This window comes from Diaphorina citri, unplaced genomic scaffold (genome assembly GCF_000475195.1).
Source record: "Diaphorina citri unplaced genomic scaffold, Diaci psyllid genome assembly version 1.1 scaffold1676, whole genome shotgun sequence".
NCBI lineage: Eukaryota > Metazoa > Arthropoda > Insecta > Hemiptera > Psyllidae > Diaphorina > Diaphorina citri.
Window position 1 is genome coordinate 55,956 of NW_007379102.1, and position 22,630 is coordinate 78,585.

At 40.4% G+C, this 22,630-nt stretch overlaps 2 protein-coding genes and 1 pseudogene across 2 annotated transcripts; 2 read left to right on the forward strand and 1 right to left on the reverse strand.

The window, feature by feature from the left end:
• Positions 1–4,431: 4,431 nt before the first annotated feature.
• LOC108253375 lies at positions 4,432–4,797 on the reverse strand (annotated as a pseudogene).
• Positions 4,798–8,868: 4,071 nt separating this feature from the next.
• LOC103516833 (metal transporter CNNM1-like) lies at positions 8,869–19,663 on the forward strand. The gene is made up of 6 exons (XM_026829125.1): positions 8,869–9,120; positions 13,941–14,156; positions 15,357–15,475; positions 16,211–16,290; positions 17,822–17,874; positions 19,484–19,663. Exons 1-6 carry the CDS (start codon positions 9,010–9,012, stop codon positions 19,661–19,663), a joined length of 759 nt encoding a protein of 252 aa, XP_026684926.1. The 5' UTR covers positions 8,869–9,009.
• A 1,173-nt stretch (positions 19,664–20,836) lies between these two features.
• Positions 20,837–21,964, forward strand: LOC103516834 (metal transporter CNNM2-like; the record flags this gene model as incomplete). Its single annotated transcript, XM_008481822.1, has 3 exons — positions 20,837–21,071; positions 21,165–21,256; positions 21,793–21,964. Coding segments are annotated over exons 1-3 (499 nt in total), but the record flags the coding sequence as incomplete, so codon positions are not given.
• Between the last annotated feature and the right edge of the window lie 666 nt (positions 21,965–22,630).

A 22,630-nucleotide genomic window follows, 5' to 3' on the forward strand; every position in this document is an offset into this window, starting at 1 on the left:
TCAGTTGAGCCTTGAAAAAAGTAGACAAAAGCAGCCTAGCTAGCTTTATCCTAAACAGATAAGGTTCGTTCTCGGAACGGCTGGCTTTCTCCTATGCTGTTCTCCTCTGTTCGATTTCGGGATGATAAAACTTACGTTGTTACAGTTCCCTCTTTCAAACTTCTCAAGTATAAATAGTAGAAGGCTGTATATAAATTTTTGACGATAATTCAACGCATTTTTGTTTGAACCCCCTGTATGTTGGTAAAATGCAGTCCATACTGTATGGTAAAACAACTCCGTCTCTCTAACTAAAGGGCAATGTCATTGTTCTCTTTATATTGTGTGGCTTTGTTTATGTTGCTCTGTCTATATTCTTTACCAGATACCTATATATCTTTCTTTCAAGAGGAACAGGACGAAGAAGGAAAAAATAAGAGAAAAAAAAATCTGAAATTGCGTCGTAGGCAAGAAGTTATCTCCTGGGTCTAAAACAGTGCTTCTCAAAATTGTCGCCACCGCGGTACACTCCTTGAAATTTCAACACAACCAGCTCTTCATCTAATTTGGTAGCGACTAGCGACCGTCACGTGCCAGACGGTCACCCGTCCATGTACTAACCACGCACAACACTGCTTAACATCAGGCAACGTCGAATTATGTATGGCCCATTTGTGTTTTGAGTCAGGTCCGTATCTAGGATTTCATTGAGAGGGGAAAGAGTCCAAACAGAAATGTACCGGGGGGGCTCCAAACTTTCAGAGTCCAGCCCCATAGTAAAGGAGCAAAAATGAAGCCCGAGAGGAGGGGGGCACTGACCCTCTCGCCCCCCCCTTTAATACGACCCTGTTATGAGTGTGTTACGTACCCCACTTCACTGATAATGATAAAAGACAAATATGTGTATTTGTAGATAAGTCTTATCTTTCATAATGTGATAATGAGCATATGAGTAACCCCTTCATCAATATGGGAATCAGACATACCCACTAGTCTAACCTGCCTCGGTGGCGTAGTGGTCAAAGCGCTCGCCTTGTAATCGGAAGGGCGCCGGTTCAATCCCAGCTGAGGGCTGAGGCATGTAATTTTATCCTCACTTAATTTGAGAATCGCCAGCCTAGTTAGCTTGGAAGGTAGCGCTAGACCGCGGGTTCGATTCTCGCCCGGGGTGGATTTTATCCTGAACGGATAACATTCGTTCTCGTAACGGCTGGCTTTCTCCTGTCTTCCTTCTATTTAAGGGTTAGGTGGTTGAGAACGCCTCCGGCGCAGCGTTAACCTCGCCTGGTGGTTACCTTCCACTCGAGTCTATTAGGTACCTACATGGACAATCGGGAGGGCGCCGGTTCAAGCCTAGATAGCTTGGAGGGTAGCGCTAGACCGCGGGTTCGATTCTCGTCCGGGGTGGATTTTATCCTGAACGGATAACATTCGTTCTCGTAACGGCTGGCTTTCTCCTGTCTTCCTTCTATTTAAGGGTTAGGTGGTTGAGAACGCCTCCGGCGCAGCGTTAACCTCGCCTGGTGGTTACCTTCCACTCGAGTCTATTAGGTACATGGACTTATCATTAAAATGATGTGTTGGTTCGTGACAGCCGGCCGCGGTCCAGTCTCATTTGCTTTGCTTTGATTGGATTTTCCTACATTGTACATAGGTACCTTAGCTACTTACATAGTTTTCATTTTTCTTTGCGTGTCCGAAGACCAAATTAGCCAGCCTAGTTAGCTTAGTTGGTAGTGCGTCTGCCTTGTAAGCGCTAGGCCGCGGGTTCGATTCCCGCCCCGGGGCGGATTTTATCCTGGATGGCGATAATGTTCGTTCTTCGGAAGCGGCTGGCTTCTCAGCTATCCTGTCTCCTTCTCTGCTTCGATTTCGGCACGATAAGACCATAGGCAGTTACAGGTTCCCTTGTCAACTCTTAAAAGAAAAGCAATTAAATTTAATTTCCACTGAAATATTTATTAATAATAATAATAATACCCTACCTGCTAAAGATTTTTAGTGATGGAGTCGAGGTTTTTCTTTCGTTCCAGCCTCCTCAACATCACCCACCCTGGTGAGGCAGAGGAAAGCGCATGGGTAACCGTTCCCTCTCTGTATAATGGTAATTGAAAGTTGAACAGTAGGAAGAGGTATGTGAAACCGAAATTAAACCCAACTGGGATTCTGGGTCATAAGTTTCTTGTTAGAAGGTTACCATAAATTTTATATCAACATGAAATTCAGTCTTCAGACACACAATCACACATTCCGAGATTAAACTCATCAATGAAAACTGAAAACACGTCATAGTTCTTAACCTCCCTCTCCCCCCTCCTCTCGGCCGTACAACCTTCCAGGGCCCTTCACTGCCTAATCGGCCCCTGGTGGTAATTCCAATGGGCCCCCTCCCTCAATTTTTTTTTTTTTTTTTAGGTTTGACAGAGGGAACTGTAACTGCTAAGGTCTTATCGTCCCGAAAGCGAAGAGAAAAGAAAGACAGGATAGGAGAAAGCCAGCTGTTCCGAGAACGAACCTTATCTGTTCAGGATAAAATCCGCCCTGGGCGGGAATTGACCCCGCGACCTGTCTCTTACAAGGCAGACGTGCTACTCTCCATAGGCTGGCAGGAAGCCCCTGGGACCGGCCTTGCAACCTTGGCGAAATGAGTCACTTCTTAAAGCATGACACATTGATAATAATGCGTACCTACTCTTATTTTGTTCGTAATAGATCGAACTTTAGTGGCACAATATATCGCAATTTTCTCAGCCCATAGTTTTCGTTCCCTATCCCTAGAGTGTCCTAGACCAGCAAATAGTCAACCAGCCTAGTTAGCTTGGAGAATAACGCGTCTGCTTTGTAAACACTAGGTCGCGGGTTCGTTTCCGCCGGGGGCTTATTTTATCCTGAACAGATAAGGTTCATTCTCGGGCAGCCGGACATTTCCCTATCCTGTCTTCCTTCTTTCTTCGCTTTCGGCACGATAAGATCTTAGCAGTTACAGTTGTCTCTATCAAATACCTTCTCGTACGTAGCCAGCCTAGTTAGCTTAGTTGGTAGTGCGTCTGCCTTGTAAGCGTTAGGCCGCGGGTTCGATTCCCGCCCGGGGCGGATTTTACTAGCCAGCCTAGTTAGCTTAGTTGGTAGTGCGTCTGCCTTGTAAGCGCTAGGCCGCGGGTTCGATTCCCGCCCGGGGCGGATTTAAAAGCTTCAGGCCTATGTCTGTCAGACCGTGCGAGATTTTCCGCGGTATTGTAAATATTAGGTAAACAATAGACTACTGAATAGATTTAGTGAGTTAGTACTGGTCTATTAGCTCTATTATATGTGAGACGGAGTTGTTAATTTTTAGATATTGTGAATGTGATAATGACAGGGTGACCTTACCTAGAGCTTGCTTTATCATGGACACTCGTTGCTATGTTGAAAGCCTAGACGAGGTTAGGTAGTAGATTTTTTTTTTAAGGTTTGACAGAGGGAACTGTAACTGCTATGGTCTTATCGTCCCGAAATCGAAGAGAGAAGGAAGACAGGATAGGAAGCGATTTAAAGCAGCGTCCACACTTTAATAATAGATGATCTACTGAAACACATCTACATTGAACTTTCTTTTCAGTTCATTAGAATGGGTTTCAGGCGATGCATTATAGTGTCAAGTGGGCGTACTTTAAAAAGTAGTTATGCGAATGTGTTTTGTTCATTTTCGACTTAAGAGATACCTTTACATAAGCACAGAAATTCCTCATAAATAGCTGGATATGATTCTTTTCTAAGGTTTTCTTTTTACCGATTTATTACATAAATTTCTTTTTATCGATTTATGTAATAAATCGGTAAAAAGAAAACCTTAGTTTTCTGTAGTATGTAAGGAAACTGTGTATAAATAAGGAACAAGGATAATAATAAAAGTAAACGATAAAACAGCACAGGAGGGGGCAAAGTAGATGCAGAAAAATAACGCCACGCCATCTTAGACAAAGGGCAAATGAAGGGAAAACCCCTCAATGGACCAGTGAGAGGAGACGGAGAAAATGAAAAAAGAACTGTCCAAGACCTCAGTGCACTGGCTAAGACTTTATAAGTGCACAGGAAAATACAGTACACGTTTCAACACATTGGTAGAAAAGCATTCTGACATTTGGTGGTTCGGAGAGTAACTTCAAGTTTAATCCCTAACCAGACCCAGGAGATAACTTCTTGCCTACGACGCAATTTCAGATTTTTTCTCTGATTTTTTCCTTCTATCTTCGTCCTGTTCTTCTTGAAAGAAAGAGATATAGGTATCTGGTAAAGAATATAGACAGAGCAACATAAACAAAGCCACAATATAAAGAGAACAATGACATTGCCCTTTAGTTAGAGAGACGGAGTTGTTTTACTGTTTTACCATACAGTATGGACTGCATTTTACCAACATACAGGGGGTTCGGAAAAAAACGCATTGGATTATCGTCAAAAATTTTCACCTCCTTTTTCGGCCATTTTCCCCGGTTGTCCCTCAAAGCCATCCACATCCATGGACAGAAACTTATGTACAAATGCCTTTTTCGGCCTCCATTCGCCAATCTTGATTTACATAGGTCTCCCACGGCCTCGTCCAGGCATTGGCATGCCCTGGCCTCCCTCACCTCCGGCCTTGGGGTTCTTGATGGTCTCATCCACAGACAGCACCAGACATGCGGCCTCCGAGGCGGCAGTAATGGCATTCTTCTTGACGATGGCCGGCTCCCATACACACGACTCCATGTTGTCGCTGATGTCCTCCTTGGTGATGTCCACGCCGTACCAGCAGTTACCTGACAAACACACGGTAACAATCAATGGAGCAGTTGCATTTGGGTAAAAATTAAATGGTCGAGTACAACGTAAAAAGTTGTGAAAAATCCAAATCTGAGGTAAAAACTCCAAAAAAGTAACTTTAAAAGGTCAAAAAATCCAATTTTTATTTGTCGTGCTAATGAAAAAGTTCAAGGAGTTTGCCGGTGTTTTTTAAATCGATTTATCTCGGGATCTAGAAGTCGTAGAAGAAAAATTCACTACTTAGTAATTCCTCATTTTTTTCCTGCTCTTTGAGATCTTTGACTTTGAAACCTCACCAAAGTCCGCAAGTGGTTAATTTAATTTTAAAGTAAACAGGGTATCATAGCAGAGGTTCTCTAATTAAATTTCCCGTGTTTCTTTACTCAGTAAAATGTTCTCTGCATAACTATCGTCCCAAAAGATAGTTCAGGTGGAAAAATTATATGGCATCATAGTAAAGAAACTGAAAATTGCAAAAACTAAGCACTAATGCTATAGGTACCTATACAACTATACATAGTTCATATTTTTCAACACACGATTGCTGAAATGGTCACCCATTCGAACACCAACCACGCGCAACGTCGTTTAACTTTAATGGTCCATTGGAGCAATCTCTGGCGAAGGTCCCTGTTTATAAATAGCTCTGTTGTTTTTACAGATTCCGTTTTCAGTCACTATCTGGCTATATCACAAGTCGGGATTGTGCTCAGATACAAATTGGGCTTGTATTCTCCCATATTATGTTTAAATCTATTCTTAATTGGTCAGTTGTTGTTCCAGTGTCACTGTCTCTTGATGATGACATATGTAGTTTGGAAACAATTAGCAATTGAAGCAATTCAATTAAGAGAATGACGTTATACGAACTGCCAACTACCATGGATCTTCAGATCTCGTATGCTTTGCTGATGGTCGGCTAATTACTTTGCATGCTGAGTGCTGAGATAATATGTTGTAAAAGTATTTTTTCAAAGAGGTTTGACAGGGGGAACTGAATGTAAAAGTATGATACATGCGAGTAATATGTATTTGTATAGGTATGGAGTATATGTAGAAGAATGATGTTACATTGGAGCAATAATGATGGCATGTTGCTGTACAAATCAACTGTCGGATAAGAGAAGCAAGTGTCAGTCAGCTTTAAAGCTAGCTCTATGCCAGCCTTGTTAGCTTAGATGGTAGCGCGTCTGCCTTGTAAGCGCTAGGCCGCGGGTTCGATTCTCGCCCGGGGCGGATTTTATCCTGATGGGATAATGTTTGTTCTCACCGGTACAGACTACAGATGTTAGTGTGCTCTTACACTAGGTAAGACTAGATCCGATCTAAAATTTATTTAGAGTGCAAGCCTAGTGTGATACCGACTTGAGGTTGCTTAATAGCTATAGGTTAAGATAATTTTATTATTAATAAAAATACCTAATTGTTATTTATATTTTTAAGGGGCTTTCACAATTTAGTTAATGACAGTAGATAGTAGATAGGTACTTGTTAATTGTTTGGTAGGTAGGGAGGTACCTATTAATAATGTCAGTTCGTTAAGTAGGTATTCAGAAGAGCAGATCAAATATATAAAACGCCACAGCCGCATGTACCTACAAAGGTAGGTAGGTAGAGCAACACTACGGTCGATCGATGTTGAATTTGTAAATCGACATTGACTGTAAAATTACGCCCGTCACTCGCGTTCAGACCGCCTGACAGACCGCTGTCTTGACTGAAACATGAAAAACAGTGACTGAAACATCTCAGCAATAACATCAGCAATTATTAATTAATTATATTTATTTGTATTTTTATTTTACAATGGGTGGTTGGCAAACATATTTAAATATAAATAAACAATCTTGATTAAGACATGAATGAAAACAAACAAAAGTCCATTGACCATACAACATTATGTACCTAACTAGTTACATGAATGACAAAAATAAAAATAATAATAATAATAAGAAGCTATATAATTCATTTAGTTACATTATTACCTACCTACACAAGAAAGTATACCTACTTACACAAACATCTGATAATTTAACGAGGTGTACCTACCTAACTCCTATCCTGCCTTCCTTCTCTCTTCGATTTCGGGACGATAAGACCATAGCAGTTACAGTTCCCTCTGTCAAACCTCTTAAAATATATATATATAAAAAAAGCTAGCTCGTTAGCTTGAGAGGGTAGCCTGCCTACTAAAGATATATAATTATGTACCTAGCTAACAGTTTTACTTCAAATAGTTTTGTCAAAATACACTAAAGTCAGCTAATAGTTTTGTTAAAATCAGCTGATGGCTTGACTCAAGTCAGCTGAGAAGAAGTTCAGAAAACACACCCGGCACGACAGAAAAGCATTTCAGCACATTTAATTCAAATTAACGTCAGCCTTTGTATAGTCCAATAGATCAGTTGCGCTTACTTGGGTGATGTTTCGAAGTCATAGAGCAGGAAAAATGAGGACCAACGGCATTTTTCTTTGTCTCCTTCAGCAATTATTAGTCTGACGTAACGAAAATACTTAGGATGTTATGCACTAATTAGAAATCCCAATCAGAAATAATGGGATTGAACAATCATACACTCAGAACATGACTACTGAAGTAGGTAGTAGCTAGTAGATAGGTATCTAACTTCATATTCATTATTATTGATGGGCACCTACTGAATATTGATTGATATTTTCCATTATAATGATGAGAGGCAATGTCTCTTCAAATAATTATCTCTACTCAGTTAGATCTTAATGTAGGATTTTTTTCTCAAGTATTAAATATTTTGAAGGTTAGGGACTACTCATCATTTTATTTATGGTAGGTACCTATTGCAGGGATAGATAAGTAGGTATTGGGAGTTTCTGTTATCAGAAAGAGAAAAACATCGCTCCTCTATCTCCCAGAGAGAGAGAGGTGGAGGAGAGGAGGAGGAGGAGGAGGAGGGAGGAGATAGGGACAAGGGATAGGTACAGTGGTAGGTACACTAAAGTATACCTAACAGTCCTAACACCTTATCTTGTCTGTCTAAAATACCTACATTTTAAGAAAGATTTACTCACTCCTAAATATACCTAAGTACTCATATGTACTTTCCTATTACCAATATGTATGTACCTAAACCTATACTTATCATCTTACTTTGATATCTTATCTTGTCTGTTGTGTGTTCAAGATGACTCTACAGTGGTAGGTACACTAAAGTATACCTAACAGCCTAACACCTTATCTTGTCTGTCTAAAATACCTACATTTTAAGAAATATACCTAAGTACTCGTATGTACTTACCTATTACCAATATGTATGTACCTAAACCTATACTTATCATCTTACTTTGATATCTTATCTTGTCTGTTGTGTGTTCAAGATGACTCTAAAGTAGGTACCTACATGTTAAGATGATTTACTCTCTCCTAAATATAAATACTTATTATCTACATTACCTACCTAAATTACTCACATTTTATATTGTTTTTTTTTTTTTTTTTACAGATGGATCTCCTCATAATCAACACCAAAGGTAGATGACAGTGAAAATACCTCGTGTCAACACTTGAGACATCAACAGAAACTTGAGCAATCCCTCATTGCCCAACCCATTCCGAGTTTCAGTTTCAGTGGATATTTTTAGAACTGAGATACTGAGAACTAGCTAAATCCAGTTACTACATATATTCGTGTTTTGTTTCATAACAAAAATAAACTAATTAGGGCACGCTCAATGCTCCGCTCATTAGCACCCTAGGCTTCTACGCTCGTAGTCCTGGTTCGATTCCCGACAGTCAAATTTTTTAAAAAAGAGGTTTGATAGAGATAACTTAACTGCTAAGGTCTTATCGTCCCGAAAGAAAAGAGAGGAGGAACGCAGGATAGGAGAATGCCAGACGTTCCGAGAACAAACCTTATCCCTTTAGGATAAAATCCGCCCCAGGTGGGAATCGAACCCACGACCTATCGCTTACAAGGCAGACGCGCTACCTTGGAAGCTAACTAGGCTGGCTATCTGAATTTTGCGAGGTAACAAATTCACTCCCGTCGACCTTTTTCTACTCCGGCTCTTGGACGGGTGTACAAGCAACGAGATTGAACTCGGTGACGTCCCTGAATTTTAATTTGTTCACTTTCTTTCTGTCCAGGTCTGGTGGCTGTTATCGGCACCACCATCACTCTGGTCATCATAGGGGAGATTCTGCCCCAGTCCATAGGATCTCGCTACGGCCTCGCCATAGGGGCCCACACTATCTACCTCACCCGCCTAGCTATGCTCATTACATTCCCCCTATCCTATCCCATGGGGAAGGCCCTGGACTGTCTACTTGGCGAAGAGATCGGATCCATCAAGACGCGGGAAAATTTGAAAGCTCTGGTCATGGTAAGATTTTTTATTTATTTTTGCCAGCCTAGTTAGCTTAGTTGGTAGTGCGTCTGCCTTGTAAGCGCTAGGCCGCGGGTTCGATTCCCGCCCGGGGTGGATGAGCTGTGGCATCAGAGAAGCAAATAAAAAATCGATAGATGTGTGACCCTTTGACTACCCGTTGAGGAAAGTCGTCCATTTTAGTCTTCATTCATCTCTTTCATCAGTGAGAATAAAAGGGATTAGCAAAGAGTGATGGTTGAAAGATTTCAACACCAGGGATATCTAAAATTGAGGTAATATCTAAAATCGAGTTGACGCTGAATTTTTCCGCCCGAGGTTAACAGAATGATAAGGTTCGTTCCCAGAACGACTGGCTTTCTCCTATCCTAATGTCTGTTGTTGTTGGTTTTTTTATTTTATTTTATCTAACAATTCTCTTGTTTTCCTTGTCTCTTCGATTTCTGGATAAAACCTCCGTTTTGTTACAGTTTCCCTTATCAAGGGAACCACTAGTATGCGTCTGCCTTGTAAGCGCTAGGCCGCGGGTTTGATTCCCGCCCGGGGAGGATTTTATCCTAATCCTTTAAGGAACGGCTGGCTTTCTCCTATCCTGCCTTCATTCTCTCTTCGCTTTCGGGACTACAAGACCTTGACCCTCTATCAAACCTCTTTTTTATGTTCCTCTTTCTTTTCCCTGACAAAGTTAGGCCAGCGGAACTCAAAGGCGCATAGCGTGTGGCGTGTTAAAGTTCTATTTCCCTACACAAGGCTTCGGGCGCACAATAAAGGAAATGAGAGTCAGGACTCAGCTTTTGTTAATGTTCCCTCGGCTGAATTATAGCTCTCCGTAGACAGCTGCTTGAGAGGACAAACCTTTGAACTGTGGGTAAATATATACGAAATTGTACCTGCATTACGTATTTGAACTGTGGGTGAATAATTACCTAGGTAATTAGACCTACATTAATTACCTACTGTGCTCATAGTAGGTCAATAGAGTCCTCTCATTGTAGGTAGGTACCTGGGTTGGAAAATTCGGGCATTAGTTCTAATTCAAATACTTACTAGGTGGCGTGGTAGAGCCTGTACTAAACCATTGGAAAGCCAAGATGGTGCATTCCCGACCATCGACATCGAAGGTCTAGTGTTCAGTTTCCTTTGACCATTAATTAGAGTTACTTTATCATGGACACTCGTTGCTATGTTGAAAGCCTAGACGAGGTTAGGTAGTAGAAACCTTTGTTCCTTTGACCAGTGGTGAGTTTCCCGTAAAGGAAAATGAACCTATTAAAGTAATGAAGCGAGCCTAGTTAGCTTAGTTGGTAGTGCGTCTGCCTTGTAAGCGCTAGGACGCGGGTTCGATTGCCGCCCGGGGCGGATTTTATCCTGATAGGTAATGTTCGTTCTCGGAACGGCTGGCTTTCTCCTATCCTGTCTTCCTTCTCTCTTCGATTTCAGGACGATAAGACCATAGCAGTTACAAAGTTTAATACCCCGAGGGTAGGTAGATATGGGTACCTACCTATTTCGTGATTTCTCACGCACGACTCTATACCTATCCTATCATCTCAAAGCTTGGAGTCTTGGAGACCAATCCGTACATTGAGCAGAGTACCTAAACTTATCAAGAAGTGTTGTCTGTTTAGTCTACGCCACAATTTGTTTATTCGTGCCTTGTCCGTCCACACGGGCACGTTGTGTCTATAACTTTCGTAAAAATTTCAATTCTTTGTAAAAAAATTCAATTCTTTTTTACACATTAGATATTTTCGTTTTTGCGTAAAAATATTGCTATTTTGTTAACATTTTTGTGTGATTTTTGACATTTCCTCTTGTTGTTTTGAATTTTGATCGTTGATAGAAATTTTGCGTATTTATTTCGTTCGTTTTTGTTTGAAACTTTAGGCCCGTAAATTTGACGAGTGTTACAAAGGTGCAAATATTACATTCTACCTATTTTTTGAGTGATTCTATTTTTGTATTTTTTTAATCAGGTTTCAGAGGGACTTTGTGAAGTTGTGAAATTTTACTTCTGTTTAATTTTTGTTACTGTTCGAAGTAAGTACATATTTTTTGTACCTACCCTATTTTGTAGTCTTAGACAAAAGTTGTACCTGTTTTCCTTTCGGAATACCGACCTCTGGACCTCTGGAAAAAGTTCGATTCCCGCCAGGGATTTTACCCTGAACAGATTAAGTCCGCCTCTGTGGCTGAGTGGCCAAGAGCACTGACTCTCAACCTGGAGGTTCTGGGTTCTAATCCCGGCCGGGGCGGAAATTTTCTAAAAGCGGTTCCAAGGTATAATTAAAAAAAAAAAAAAAAAATCTGCCCTAAAAAGAAGAAGAAAAAAAAGTAATGAAATTATTTTACCTGTGTGGTAGCTGATGTGTGACTATCCCATCGAAGGTAGGGAAACACGGGGCAAAACGGTACACCGGGGCAAAACGATACCCCACCCTTTTTAGGAGCTAGCAAGTGCTGAGCTCTCTTGAACGGACGAGGAACTATTCCTGCAAGTGTTATCTTTGTTTCGATCTGTGGATGAGTCTTTTATCTTTTATTTTCGAAGAGTACGGAGGTTTTTTCGATTCACGAGTGCTTGATGCAATTTCATTTTTTTAGTTAGGACCTCATAAGCACTAGAGGTGCCATCTTGCCCGGTGTTCCCCTATATCTACACACTCGTATGAGTACGATGCCACCACGGTTACTCGTACATTGACAGAATCGCCTTAGGGTAGAACGAAGTAGAAGTTGATCGCAATGGTTCTACTTTATTACCTTCTTTGGAGGGAAATGACTTCTGAACTTATACTAGGTGCGGTGAAGGATTGAAGATAATATTAATTATGTCTAATTAGCTTTTTTTTACATGTCTCATTAGTTGACAAAGTATCGGTCTAATGACAGAGGATTTAAGGTTGTAGACATCACAGGCTTGTTATTCGTTTCCAATCAATATGTAATTAGACTTTATCATGGACACTAGACGTTGCTGTGTTGAAAGTCCAGAAAAGGTTAGGTAGAAGAACAACCGCGGTACACAATAAAAGTGCACCAGAAAAAAGACTGGGAAGAAAAATCAATATGTATTATTATTATTATATTACACTTTATTAGGATTTTACAATATTTTTTACAATACAATATTTACAAACAGGTGCACAAAAGAAAATAACAAAATAATAAGAAATTAACAAAAGAAAACGAAAATTGAATAAAGAAAGAAAAAAAAATTGAAAAATCCTAACTCAGGGGCGGGATTAATGCCTAGGGAATTCTCTTCCATCCAACCCCTGGTACCTATTGTCACAGTTCTTACTTATGGATGTGAAACTTTTATTTGTGTTAAGTCAATTCGAAAACTTGGGGTTGGGGTTACACAAAGTTGCCATGATGATGAATTGATGACTAAGAAATAATTATACTCATGAGCAATTTTGCTATTTTCCAGTAGTTATCTGTAAGTATAGGTAACTACTTACTTACTATTATTCATGTTATTATCACACGTTGTAGGTAGGTAGTTTGTACCTATCAGGTCCGTATTTAGGGCCGGGACCGAGGGCCCCCCCTCGAGCTCCACTTTTCTCCTTTACCGTACGTCAGACTTCGAAAAAGGCCTAGGGGACCCGGCCACTCCAAAAAATATTCAGGGGTTCCAAGACTTTTCGACCGCTCTGTACATATTCTCATTTCTCAATCAATATATTGTACTTACTTAGTACCTTACTTAGTAGTAAAATTGCGAAACGTTATGTAAGGCCTCAATGGTTTGAAGTTATCTGATTCATCCCACAGATGGGCTTTTCCCACCCGGTTCGGATTTAATCCTAAACAGATAAGGTTCGGGTACTTAGGTCCGGGATCACAAACACTTTGAGTGAGTTTAAACTCACTTTGTGACCCCGGACCTAAGTACCACAAAGTGAGTTTAAACTCAAATTGTAGCCCCGACCTTACTTTACTTTCGGTGGCTCTTAAGCTGTGTCCAAACATAGTCGACGGCTGTCGATCGATCGATCGATGTTCACTGAAACCGTACTCTGGCTTGACAATATAGATTCACCTCGTCGATCGACCATCGACTCGCATAGGACTGAAAAGTCCCTTTACTCCAGCAGGGTACGTACTACTATTACTGGTGGTCGAATTCTCAAATTATATTGAGGATAAAATTACATACCTCGGGTGGGATTGAACTCACGCCCTCCTGTTTACCAGGCGAGCGTCTTGGCCACTACACCACCGAGGCAGAAAATAAAACCGACGTAGTGAAGTCCCTCGTATCACCTTTTCATTCCCCATACCGCTCCTCTTCCTCTCCCCCACAGGTAGAGCTCTCCGCCTCAGGTCGCTCAGGTCAGGCGTTCATCAACATCCCTGAAGATGTCCCCTCCAATGTCCTCTTCTACTTCTGCGCCAAGACCAACGGCTCCTGGCATCACCTGGGCTCCGAAGCCCCAAATCGATTTATCTCGGGCTCTAGAAGTCGTAGGAGAAAAAGAAAAATTCCGTTGGTCCTCATTTTTCCTGCTCTATGAATTCGAAACATCACCCAAATAAGCGCAACTGTTCTATTGCGTGTCCATAGTTAAAAAAATACCGCGAAATAAAAACTAGATAGGTATCTATCTACCTACCACGATAAGTATGAAGAAAAAGTTCAAAACCGGGATACCTATGGAGGTACCTACGTTACGACCAAGTGACTTCTTTCTCTCTTGGCTTACGGGACGGTAAGACTCTAGCAGTCACAGTTCCCTCTATCAAACTTTTTTTACTTTCCATTACCTACCTTTTTTTACTCCTTCTTTATTCCCTTTCGTTTCCAGGCCACCTCCAATCTGGTAGCTCTGAAGAAGGACGAGGTGAACATCATATCCGGAGCTCTGGAGATGACACAGAAGAAAGTGGAGGAGATTATGACTAAACTGGATGACTGTTACATGTTGGACATTGAAACCATATTGAACTTTACCGTCATCTCTGAGATAGTGTATGGAAATGATAGAGACCTCTCACACTCAAAGTCACTCAAGAAGACTTACGTAAAAGTCGCTTGACTCTAGCGTGTGATTGAGAGGTCTATGCCATTTTCAGAGGACTGGATTTTCAGATGGTATCGCGCGAGTCCGCTAAAAGTCCTGCAACTAAGATTCCAATTTGATACAAACTCAAAACCTCCTTTTCTTCTAAAACTCTGTCAACCTTGAACTAATACCTATTGTGTTGCGCCTAAAATTTGTAGAAAAGAAAAGATAAAAATAATGGCAAGTAGGAGAGGACGAGAGAAACGGCCTCTAAAACTTAGGGGCGTTTACACTGTAAACATTCTAAACACCCATCCCAATAATTAAAAGCAATTAATTCGTTGATGCTCTAACTTAGGGGTTCTCAAAATTTCTAGATGAGGAAAAACAATATACAGAGCGTAATTTCAGCTTCTCATCTTTAGCCATTCAAAAAATATTTAGGGGTTCCAAGACTTTTCGACCGCTCTGTACATATTCTCATTTCTCAATCAATACATTGTACCTACTTACTTAGTACCTAGTAAAATTGTGAAACATTATGTAGGGCCTCAATGGTTTGAAGTTATCTGATTCATCCCACAGATGGGCTTTTCCCACCCGGTTCGGATTTAATCCTAAACAGATAAGGTTCGTTCTCGGAACGGCTGGCTTTCTCCTATCCGGTCTTTCTTTTCTCTTCGCCTTCGGACTGATAAGACCTTAGCAGTTACAGTTCCCTGTATCAAACCTAAAAAAAAAAAAAAAAAAAAAAAAAAGGAGGGAGAGGGGGGGGGGGGGGGGGAGAGAGAGAGATTACCTAATAATAGTTTTTATGTATGAAGCCCACTCTGAGACTTAGGTTTTGGGGCAAACAGCCCTAAAGGATGGGTTTAGGTCAACACTTGAGACATCAACAGAAACTTGAGCGCATCAGTCAACAGTTTTACTCATACAAAGTTTGCGCACAAAATCAGCCGTACCAATCCTCTCCTTTTTTCCGAACCTAACTTCTGCGCAAAAAAATCGTATACCAATTACCCCCCCCCTTTTTGGGCTCAACAACTGCGCAAACAACTAAATTCCTCGCAAACAACCCACCAGTTCTTCGCAAACAAGATTCCATCAGTTCTTCGCATCCGATTTTGCGCAAACTACCCCTGACTTTGTGTTTATTTGCGCACATTTTCGGCATCTTTTGACATCTCCTTGGCTTTTGACATCTCTTTGGCGCACAAGGTCGTCACACCTGGTTCGGTTCAGTCAGATATGGTACACGCTTTTATCTGGCTCCTCGCGACATGTAATGTGCTCTCCAGTGACGCTATCGACACTATCAAACTACACAACTATCTAAAGTAAGTATACTAACTACGCTGGGTCGCGGGTTCGATTCCCGCAAGGAACGGCTGGCTTTCTCCTATCGTGTCCTCTTTCTTTCTTCAATTTCGGGACGATAAGACCTCTGTTTTTACAGTTCCCTCTATCAAACGTCAAAAAAAAAAAAAACTCCCCTACCTTATAACAAGTTACCTACTAAGATAAACTTGCACTCATCATGTGTTGCAACAGAATTAAACATCTGTAGTAATGCAAAATCTCACGCTATGTTATGATAAATCATGATACTTGGAATTGCCTTATGCTCTATGATTCTACACAGGAACCTACGATTTCCTATACTGAGTATAATGAATCCGAAGCGTGATTGTGTTTGAATAATTATAATCCCACCTCGCAATATTGCAATACTTACACCTAGAACGAGTAGAACGTTCAAGAAGAGTATTTTCTCCTATGTTGTATGTAGGTATCTCAATTCTCATAATTCTCATAAATTATAAGATCGGTAATTTCATCTAGATTCACTAGATTGATGTTCTCTTTGTCCCCCAACACTCTATCATTACGTACAATACCTACTAGCTCCCAAGACCGACCGACGTGGTCGCAACAAAAGATGCCTCAGCACTAAGAGCCTGAATTTTGTTCATTAATATGGGTGAAAAAAGGCTATATCCCTGATATTATAAGCTATCACCGTTTTTCAGTTACTCATGCTTAATCTAATTAGTCCGTAGTTCTATCACAAGTTCACCATTCTCATTGATTAAGGAGCGCGGTAGCGCTCCGCCCTGCCAAGTCAAAACAGATCGACAGGAAACACCTCAAGGTACCGATTCTTTCTCATAATTTTTGTAATTTTGTAATTTGTAATTTTTATTTGACATTTTAAGTATACATATTTTTCATATAGGTTAAATAAATTTCAAATTGAGTTTGCTGTTGGATTGTCACGTCAGCCTAGTGGCTTTCTCCTATCCTGACGCTAGCCTAGTTCGTAGCGCGTCCGCCTTGTGAGCGCTAGGTCGCGGGTTTCATTCCTGCCCGTGGCGAATTTTATCCTGTATGGATAGGGTTCGTTCTCGGAACGGCTGGCTTTCACTTCTCTGTCCCCCTTCTCTCTTTTATTTCGGGACAATAAGACCTTGGCAGTTACAGTTCCTTCCATCAAACCTTTTAAATGATTTAAATATGTAAACAAGCTCTAATTTCCTCTTATGGGCCTTTGTCTCTGCCCCAAACATTAATGCCGGTACCACCACTCTATGTCCTAATCGATATAGCAAACGAAATAGCACGCCGTTTAACATAATTATAATATATGTATGGATGTACCTAGCTAAATACCTAATCGTTAAATGAGCTACAAAATGCTACCACAGTAGGTACCTACACAAAAAGATACCTAGGTACCTACAATACTTACAAAGATAGATAAAATAACTACCTATACCTACCTGTATCTGTATACCTACAAACTAATAATTCAGCAGTCAGCGCTGTTACAATTACATCAATAAAACGACAATGACATGAAATAGATAGGACAGAGCGATAACCTCCCAACCTCCCTTACAGCTTAGTCAGCTTACACAATAACGATAATATTCTCAATCGCATGCTGTTGGCTTTTCCATTGACAGTCTTGAACAGTTTTGGTACCAGCCAAAAGTTCATATTGTTGTCTTCAAGATAGATGATTGTCATGATAGAGGACTCAGTAACTTTGTGAAGTTCCATAACATAGATGTAAAAGAAATAACTTATACTCTTCACTGGGTTGGTAGGGTATTTTTATTATAGAAAAACAGACATGTTTCGCCCACCCTGGGCATCATCAGTGTATAAACAGGGTATTATAATAAAGAAAAATGTCCAAATAAACTTTTGAAGCCATTGCACAAAAATAGAGTTCAAAGTTGATAGAATAAATTATCAACTTTGAACTCTATTTTTGTGCAATGGCTTCAAAAGTTTATTTGGACATTTTTCTTTATTATAATTATACACTGATGATGCCCAGTGGGCGAAACATGTCTGTTTTTCTATAATAAAAATACCCTACCAACCCAGTGAAGAGTATAAGTTATTGAGAACGAACATTATTCCATCAGGATAAAATCCGCCCCGGGCGGGAATCGAACCCGCGGCCTAGCGCTTACAAGGCAGACGCACTACCAACTAAGCTAACTAGGCTGGCTTTGTTGTCTTCAAGATGTATTTGTTTTGTTTTGTTTTGTTTTGTTTTTTTTTTCTTCTTTTTTTAGACTGCTGGGGTAAAGTGACCTTTTAGTCTCATTTGAGCAAGATAAACAAGGTATATGAATTCTATTCTATTCTATACCTATTTCCATTTCCAGGCATCAAGGGTCACATGGCATTCGTGCACAAGACAGATCACGACGGCATAGTTGCCACCCCTGAAAACTCGAGAACCATTGGAAAAATCCTTAAAATAGGTTCCCCTTGAAAAATACGTGTTTTAGGATTTTTTTTTCGAATTTCAAACGGTTCTCGAGTTTTCAGGGGTGGCAACTTTTTATTTAAACACCCTGTATGTAGAACAGTTATACGATAATACAAAGAGGGAAGAGGGAAAGGTGGAATTTTTTTCGATGAAAAGAATTTGCACTGTTCTTGGAACCGGAGGAAATGTTCAAGGCTAAAGAGTTGTAGGAGGAGGAAGAGAAAAAGGGTGAGAAGGAGGGAGAAGAAGTCGGTGAAGAAAGAAGAAGAGGGGGCAGAAAGGGAAAAGAAGAGGAAGGAGAATGAGGAGGTGGAAAAGAGCAGCTGAAGAAATGAAAGAAGAAGAAGAAGAAGAGAAAAGAAGAAGATGGAAAGAAAGAGAGAGAGAGGAAAGTGTTTTTCTATGAATTAACGAAAGGAATTTGTTGAAGGTAAAATAGCTGTAGAGGCAGAAAGTAGAGGGAGGGAGAGAGAGAGAAAGAGAGAGAGAGGGAGGGAGAGAGAGAGAGAAAAAGAGAGAGAGAGAAAAAGAAAGGGTTTCAAAAAACTTTAGGGGAACGAGGGGGGATTTTGGGTAGTAACAGTAACACTGTAGGGTAGGTAGGTGGGGGTATCCGGTTTTGTGACCTGGTACCTACCTATATATGTACCTACCTACTGCGTGACTTTTTCAGCCCTTGAGACTTTTGATAACGATCAGCTGATAATAATGTAGATACCACTGCACAATGTGTAGAACTACATAATAGTTATACACTTCTACGACACAATAAATAGAATGATTGTATAGGTTTAGCTTTACCTGGACTTTGGTATAATAATGGAGCAGTTGCAAATGGGTAAACATTATAAATAAATGGTCGATTCCTATGTCAAAAGTTGGGAAAAATATAAATCTGAGGTCAAAACTCCGAAAAAACAACTGTAAAAGGTGCATATGGAAAATTTAATTTTTATTTTCCGTTCTAATTAAACAGTTCAAAGATGTGTGACGTCAGACTTTACGCAGTTGTTTTTTCGTCCGATAGGTAGTCCCACTATGCAAGTGCGCTAGCGGAGGAGTAGAAAGAACTGCGCAGAAACGTATGCGCACAAACACATTAATGCGTTGCCTGCGAGGGAGCTTTGCTCGGGACATTTGATGTGACGTCATCACCTACGGGAGCGTATGCCGTGACGTCAAAGTTCACGATTTACCGGTATTTTTTAAATCGATTTATCTCGGGCTCTAGAAGTCGTAGGAGAAAAAGAAAAATTCCGTTGGTCCTCATTTTTCCTGCTCTATGAATTCGAAACATCACCCAAATAAGCGCAACTGTTCTATTGCGTGTCCATAGTTAAAAAAATACCGCGAAATAAAAACTAGATAGGTATCTATCTACCTACCACGATAAGTATGAAGAAAAAGTTCAAAACCGGGATACCTATGGAGGTACCTACGTTACGACCAAGTGACTTCTTTCTCTCTTGGCTTACGGGACGGTAAGACTCTAGCAGTCACAGTTCCCTCTATCAAACTTTTTTTTTAATCCTTCTTTATTCCCTTTCGTTTCCAGGCCACCTCCAATCTGGTAGCTCTGAAGAAGGACGAGGTGAACATCATATCCGGAGCTCTGGAGATGACACAGAAGAAAGTGGAGGAGATTATGACTAAACTGGATGACTGTTACATGTTGGACATTGAAACCATATTGAACTTTACCGTCATCTCTGAGATAGTGCGAACAGGTGAGTGAATTTGTGTGAACGCCGGAAAATAATTCTAATTATGCAATGTGCAATGCAGAAATAATTTTAGTGGATGTCCCTTATTTACGAAAATAGAAGTACCTACCTATACGAGTATTATTCGTTATTATTAGTTATAGTATAGTTAAATATAGGTACTTATAGGAACACGATGAGATAAGTATATGAAGAAACTAAATAAGCCTCATTATTATTATTATCTACTAGCCGAAACCCCTCGCTTCGCTCCGGAGTTCCGCTAGTTCATCCTGAGGCATGGCCGAACTTGTAGAAAATAATAAAAAAATAAGGTCGCGCTGTGCGCTCCCTATTAGCTGAAAACTAAAAACATAAACAAAACTCAAAATGTTGGTCAAACTAAAAACATAAACAAAACTCAAAATGTTGGTCGAGAGCGGAACATTTCTCTCCCGCAGTCTCTGCTTCCTGTGTATTTCTTATGGAACTTTAATTTTTACTCTATAAACCTCATGTCACCCATCCATTCAGTGATCTTGCTCGGCGTAGCTTAACAAAAACGAACCAGAAAATAGCCTATAACCTTCACGGGAGTGCAAGCAATAAGTTGACAAAGTTTCATAGCAATCGGATGAGCGGTTTCGAACAAACACACACAAACAAATATTCATTTTTATATTATTAGATTATTATATATTCATTATTATTATTATCTAGGAAATAACAATAGGTACCTAGCTACCTACCCAATAATAATAAATACATATTTCTCAACCAGGTGCTCGCTCGTAGCTTGAGCTCCACCCAGAAGTAAATAGGTACCTACATACATTATAGGTACTTTAAAAGTAGGTCCATTATATTTAGGTACAAAGGTACTTTGTAGATACTTTTTTCTATTATCGTTTTTTCCTGTCATTAACGCTGGTGCTTTTCATCCTCGTGCTTTCGTGTTATCCTGTGGGGCGTGGTGCCCTGGACTTTCTATTGTGTAAATGGAGAGAGGGGGAAGAGGGGAGGAGAGGAGTAAAGGAACTAGAGGTAGAAAAAAGAAAACAAGGGGAGAGAGGCTGGGTTGAAAAGAGGGGGTAGGAACTGAGAGGGAAGGAAGAGAGGGGAAGAAAGAAAAGGGAAAGGTAAGAAGACAGAGGAAGGAGATAAAAGACAGTGGGCCGTTCCCGCTCTATGTTCAAATCATTATCATGTTCACCTGCCTCGTTATATCTTTCATCTTCTCCGCGCTCAATCTCGGTCTTATGGCGCTTGACGTTAACGAGCTGCAGATGTTGATTAACAGTGGTACCAACGTAGAACAGAAGTACGCCAGACGAATTCTGCCCGTGCGTCGGAACGGGAATTATCTCCTGTGCTGCATCCTGTTGTGCTTGACGCTAACCAATGCCATCTTCACCACCATACTGGATAGTTTGACGTCAGGTAAGAGCTTACTGTAGGAATACACCTGAGACTTAGGTTTAGGGGCAAACAGCCCTAAAGGATGGGCTAAGCTTCTACGAATCTTGAAGACAGGGAGAGCAGAAGGCCTGCCTCACATTCGAAGCGTAGGAAAGAGACTTTTAGTAGAGCGGAGTCGAGCGATGCCGTCTGAAAATCCAAACCCTGTAAAAATGATAGAGACCTCTCACACTCAAAGTCACTCAAGAAGACTTACGTATAAGTAGCTAGACTCTAGCGTGTGATTGAGAGGTCTATGCCATTTTCAGAGGACTGGATTTTCAGGTGGTATCGTGCGACTCCGCTAAAAGTCCTGCAACTAAGATTCCAATTTGATACAAACCCAAAACCTCTTTTTCTTCTAAAACTCTGTCAACCTTCAATTAATACCTATTGTGTTGCGCCTAAAATTTGTAGAAAAGAAAAGATAAAAATAATGGCAAGTAGGAGAGGACGAGAGAAACGGCCTCTAGCGTGTCCATAGTTAAAAAAATACCGCGAAATAAAAACTAGATAGGTATCTATCTACCTACCACGATAAGTATGAAAAAAAAGTTCAAAACCCGGATACCTATAGAGGTACCTACGTTACGACTAAGTGACTTCTTTCTCTCTTGGCTTACGGGACGATAAGACTCTAGCAGTCACAGTTCCCTCTATCAAACTTTTTTTTTAATCCTTCTTTATTCCCTTTCGTTTCCAGGCCACCTCCAATCTGGTAGCTCTGAAGAAGGACGAGGTGAACATCATATCCGGAGCTCTGGAGATGACACAGAAGAAAGTGGAGGAGATTATGACTAAACTGGATGACTGTTACATGTTGGACATTGAAACCATATTGAACTTTACCGTCATCTCTGAGATAGTGCGAACAGGTGAGTGAATTTGTGTGAACGCCGGAAAATAATTCTAATTATGCAATGTGCAATGCAGAAATAATTTTAGTGGATGTCCCTTATTTACGAAAATAGAAGTACCTACCTATACGAGTATTATTCGTTATTATTAGTTATAGTATAGTTAAATATAGGTACTTATAGGAACACGATGAGATAAGTATATGAAGAAACTAAATAAGCCTCATTATTATTATTATCTACTAGCCGAAACCCCTCGCTTCGCTCCGGAGTTCCGCTAGTTCATCCTGAGGCATGGCCGAACTTGTAGAAAATAATAAAAAAATAAGGTCGCGCTGTGCGCTCCCTATTAGCTGAAAACTAAAAACATAAACAAAACTCAAAATGTTGGTCAAACTAAAAACATAAACAAAACTCAAAATGTTGGTCGAGAGCGGAACATTTCTCTCCCGCAGTCTCTGCTTCCTGTGTATTTCTTATGGAACTTTAATTTTTACTCAATGGCACACATAACATACTGCCAACATTTTCTCGCAGAATTGAAATACCATTAGAAATAAAGAAAGCAAAAAAGGGATCAACTTTCCTATATCTGTTATAGAACTCATCATCATCAAGATTTTCTATGATATTTCCAGGATCTCTCAAATATCTTTTTGGTCTGCGGATCCCTTCAGACTCCTC

What these genes read in the sequence shown, in the direction of transcription:
- LOC103516833 (XM_026829125.1), top strand. Translation starts at nt 9,010, where the DNA reads ATGCTCATTACATTCCCCCTATCCTATCCCATGGGGAAGGCCCTGGAC. An exon ending in ATTTGAAAGCTCTGGTCATG is followed by an intron (nt 9,121 to 13,940) that starts GTAAGATTTTTT and finishes TTTCGTTTCCAG; the next exon opens with GCCACCTCCAATCTGGTAGC. An exon ending in TCGACAGGAAACACCTCAAG is followed by an intron (nt 16,291 to 17,821) that starts GTACCGATTCTT and finishes TTCCATTTCCAG; the next exon opens with GCATCAAGGGTCACATGGCA.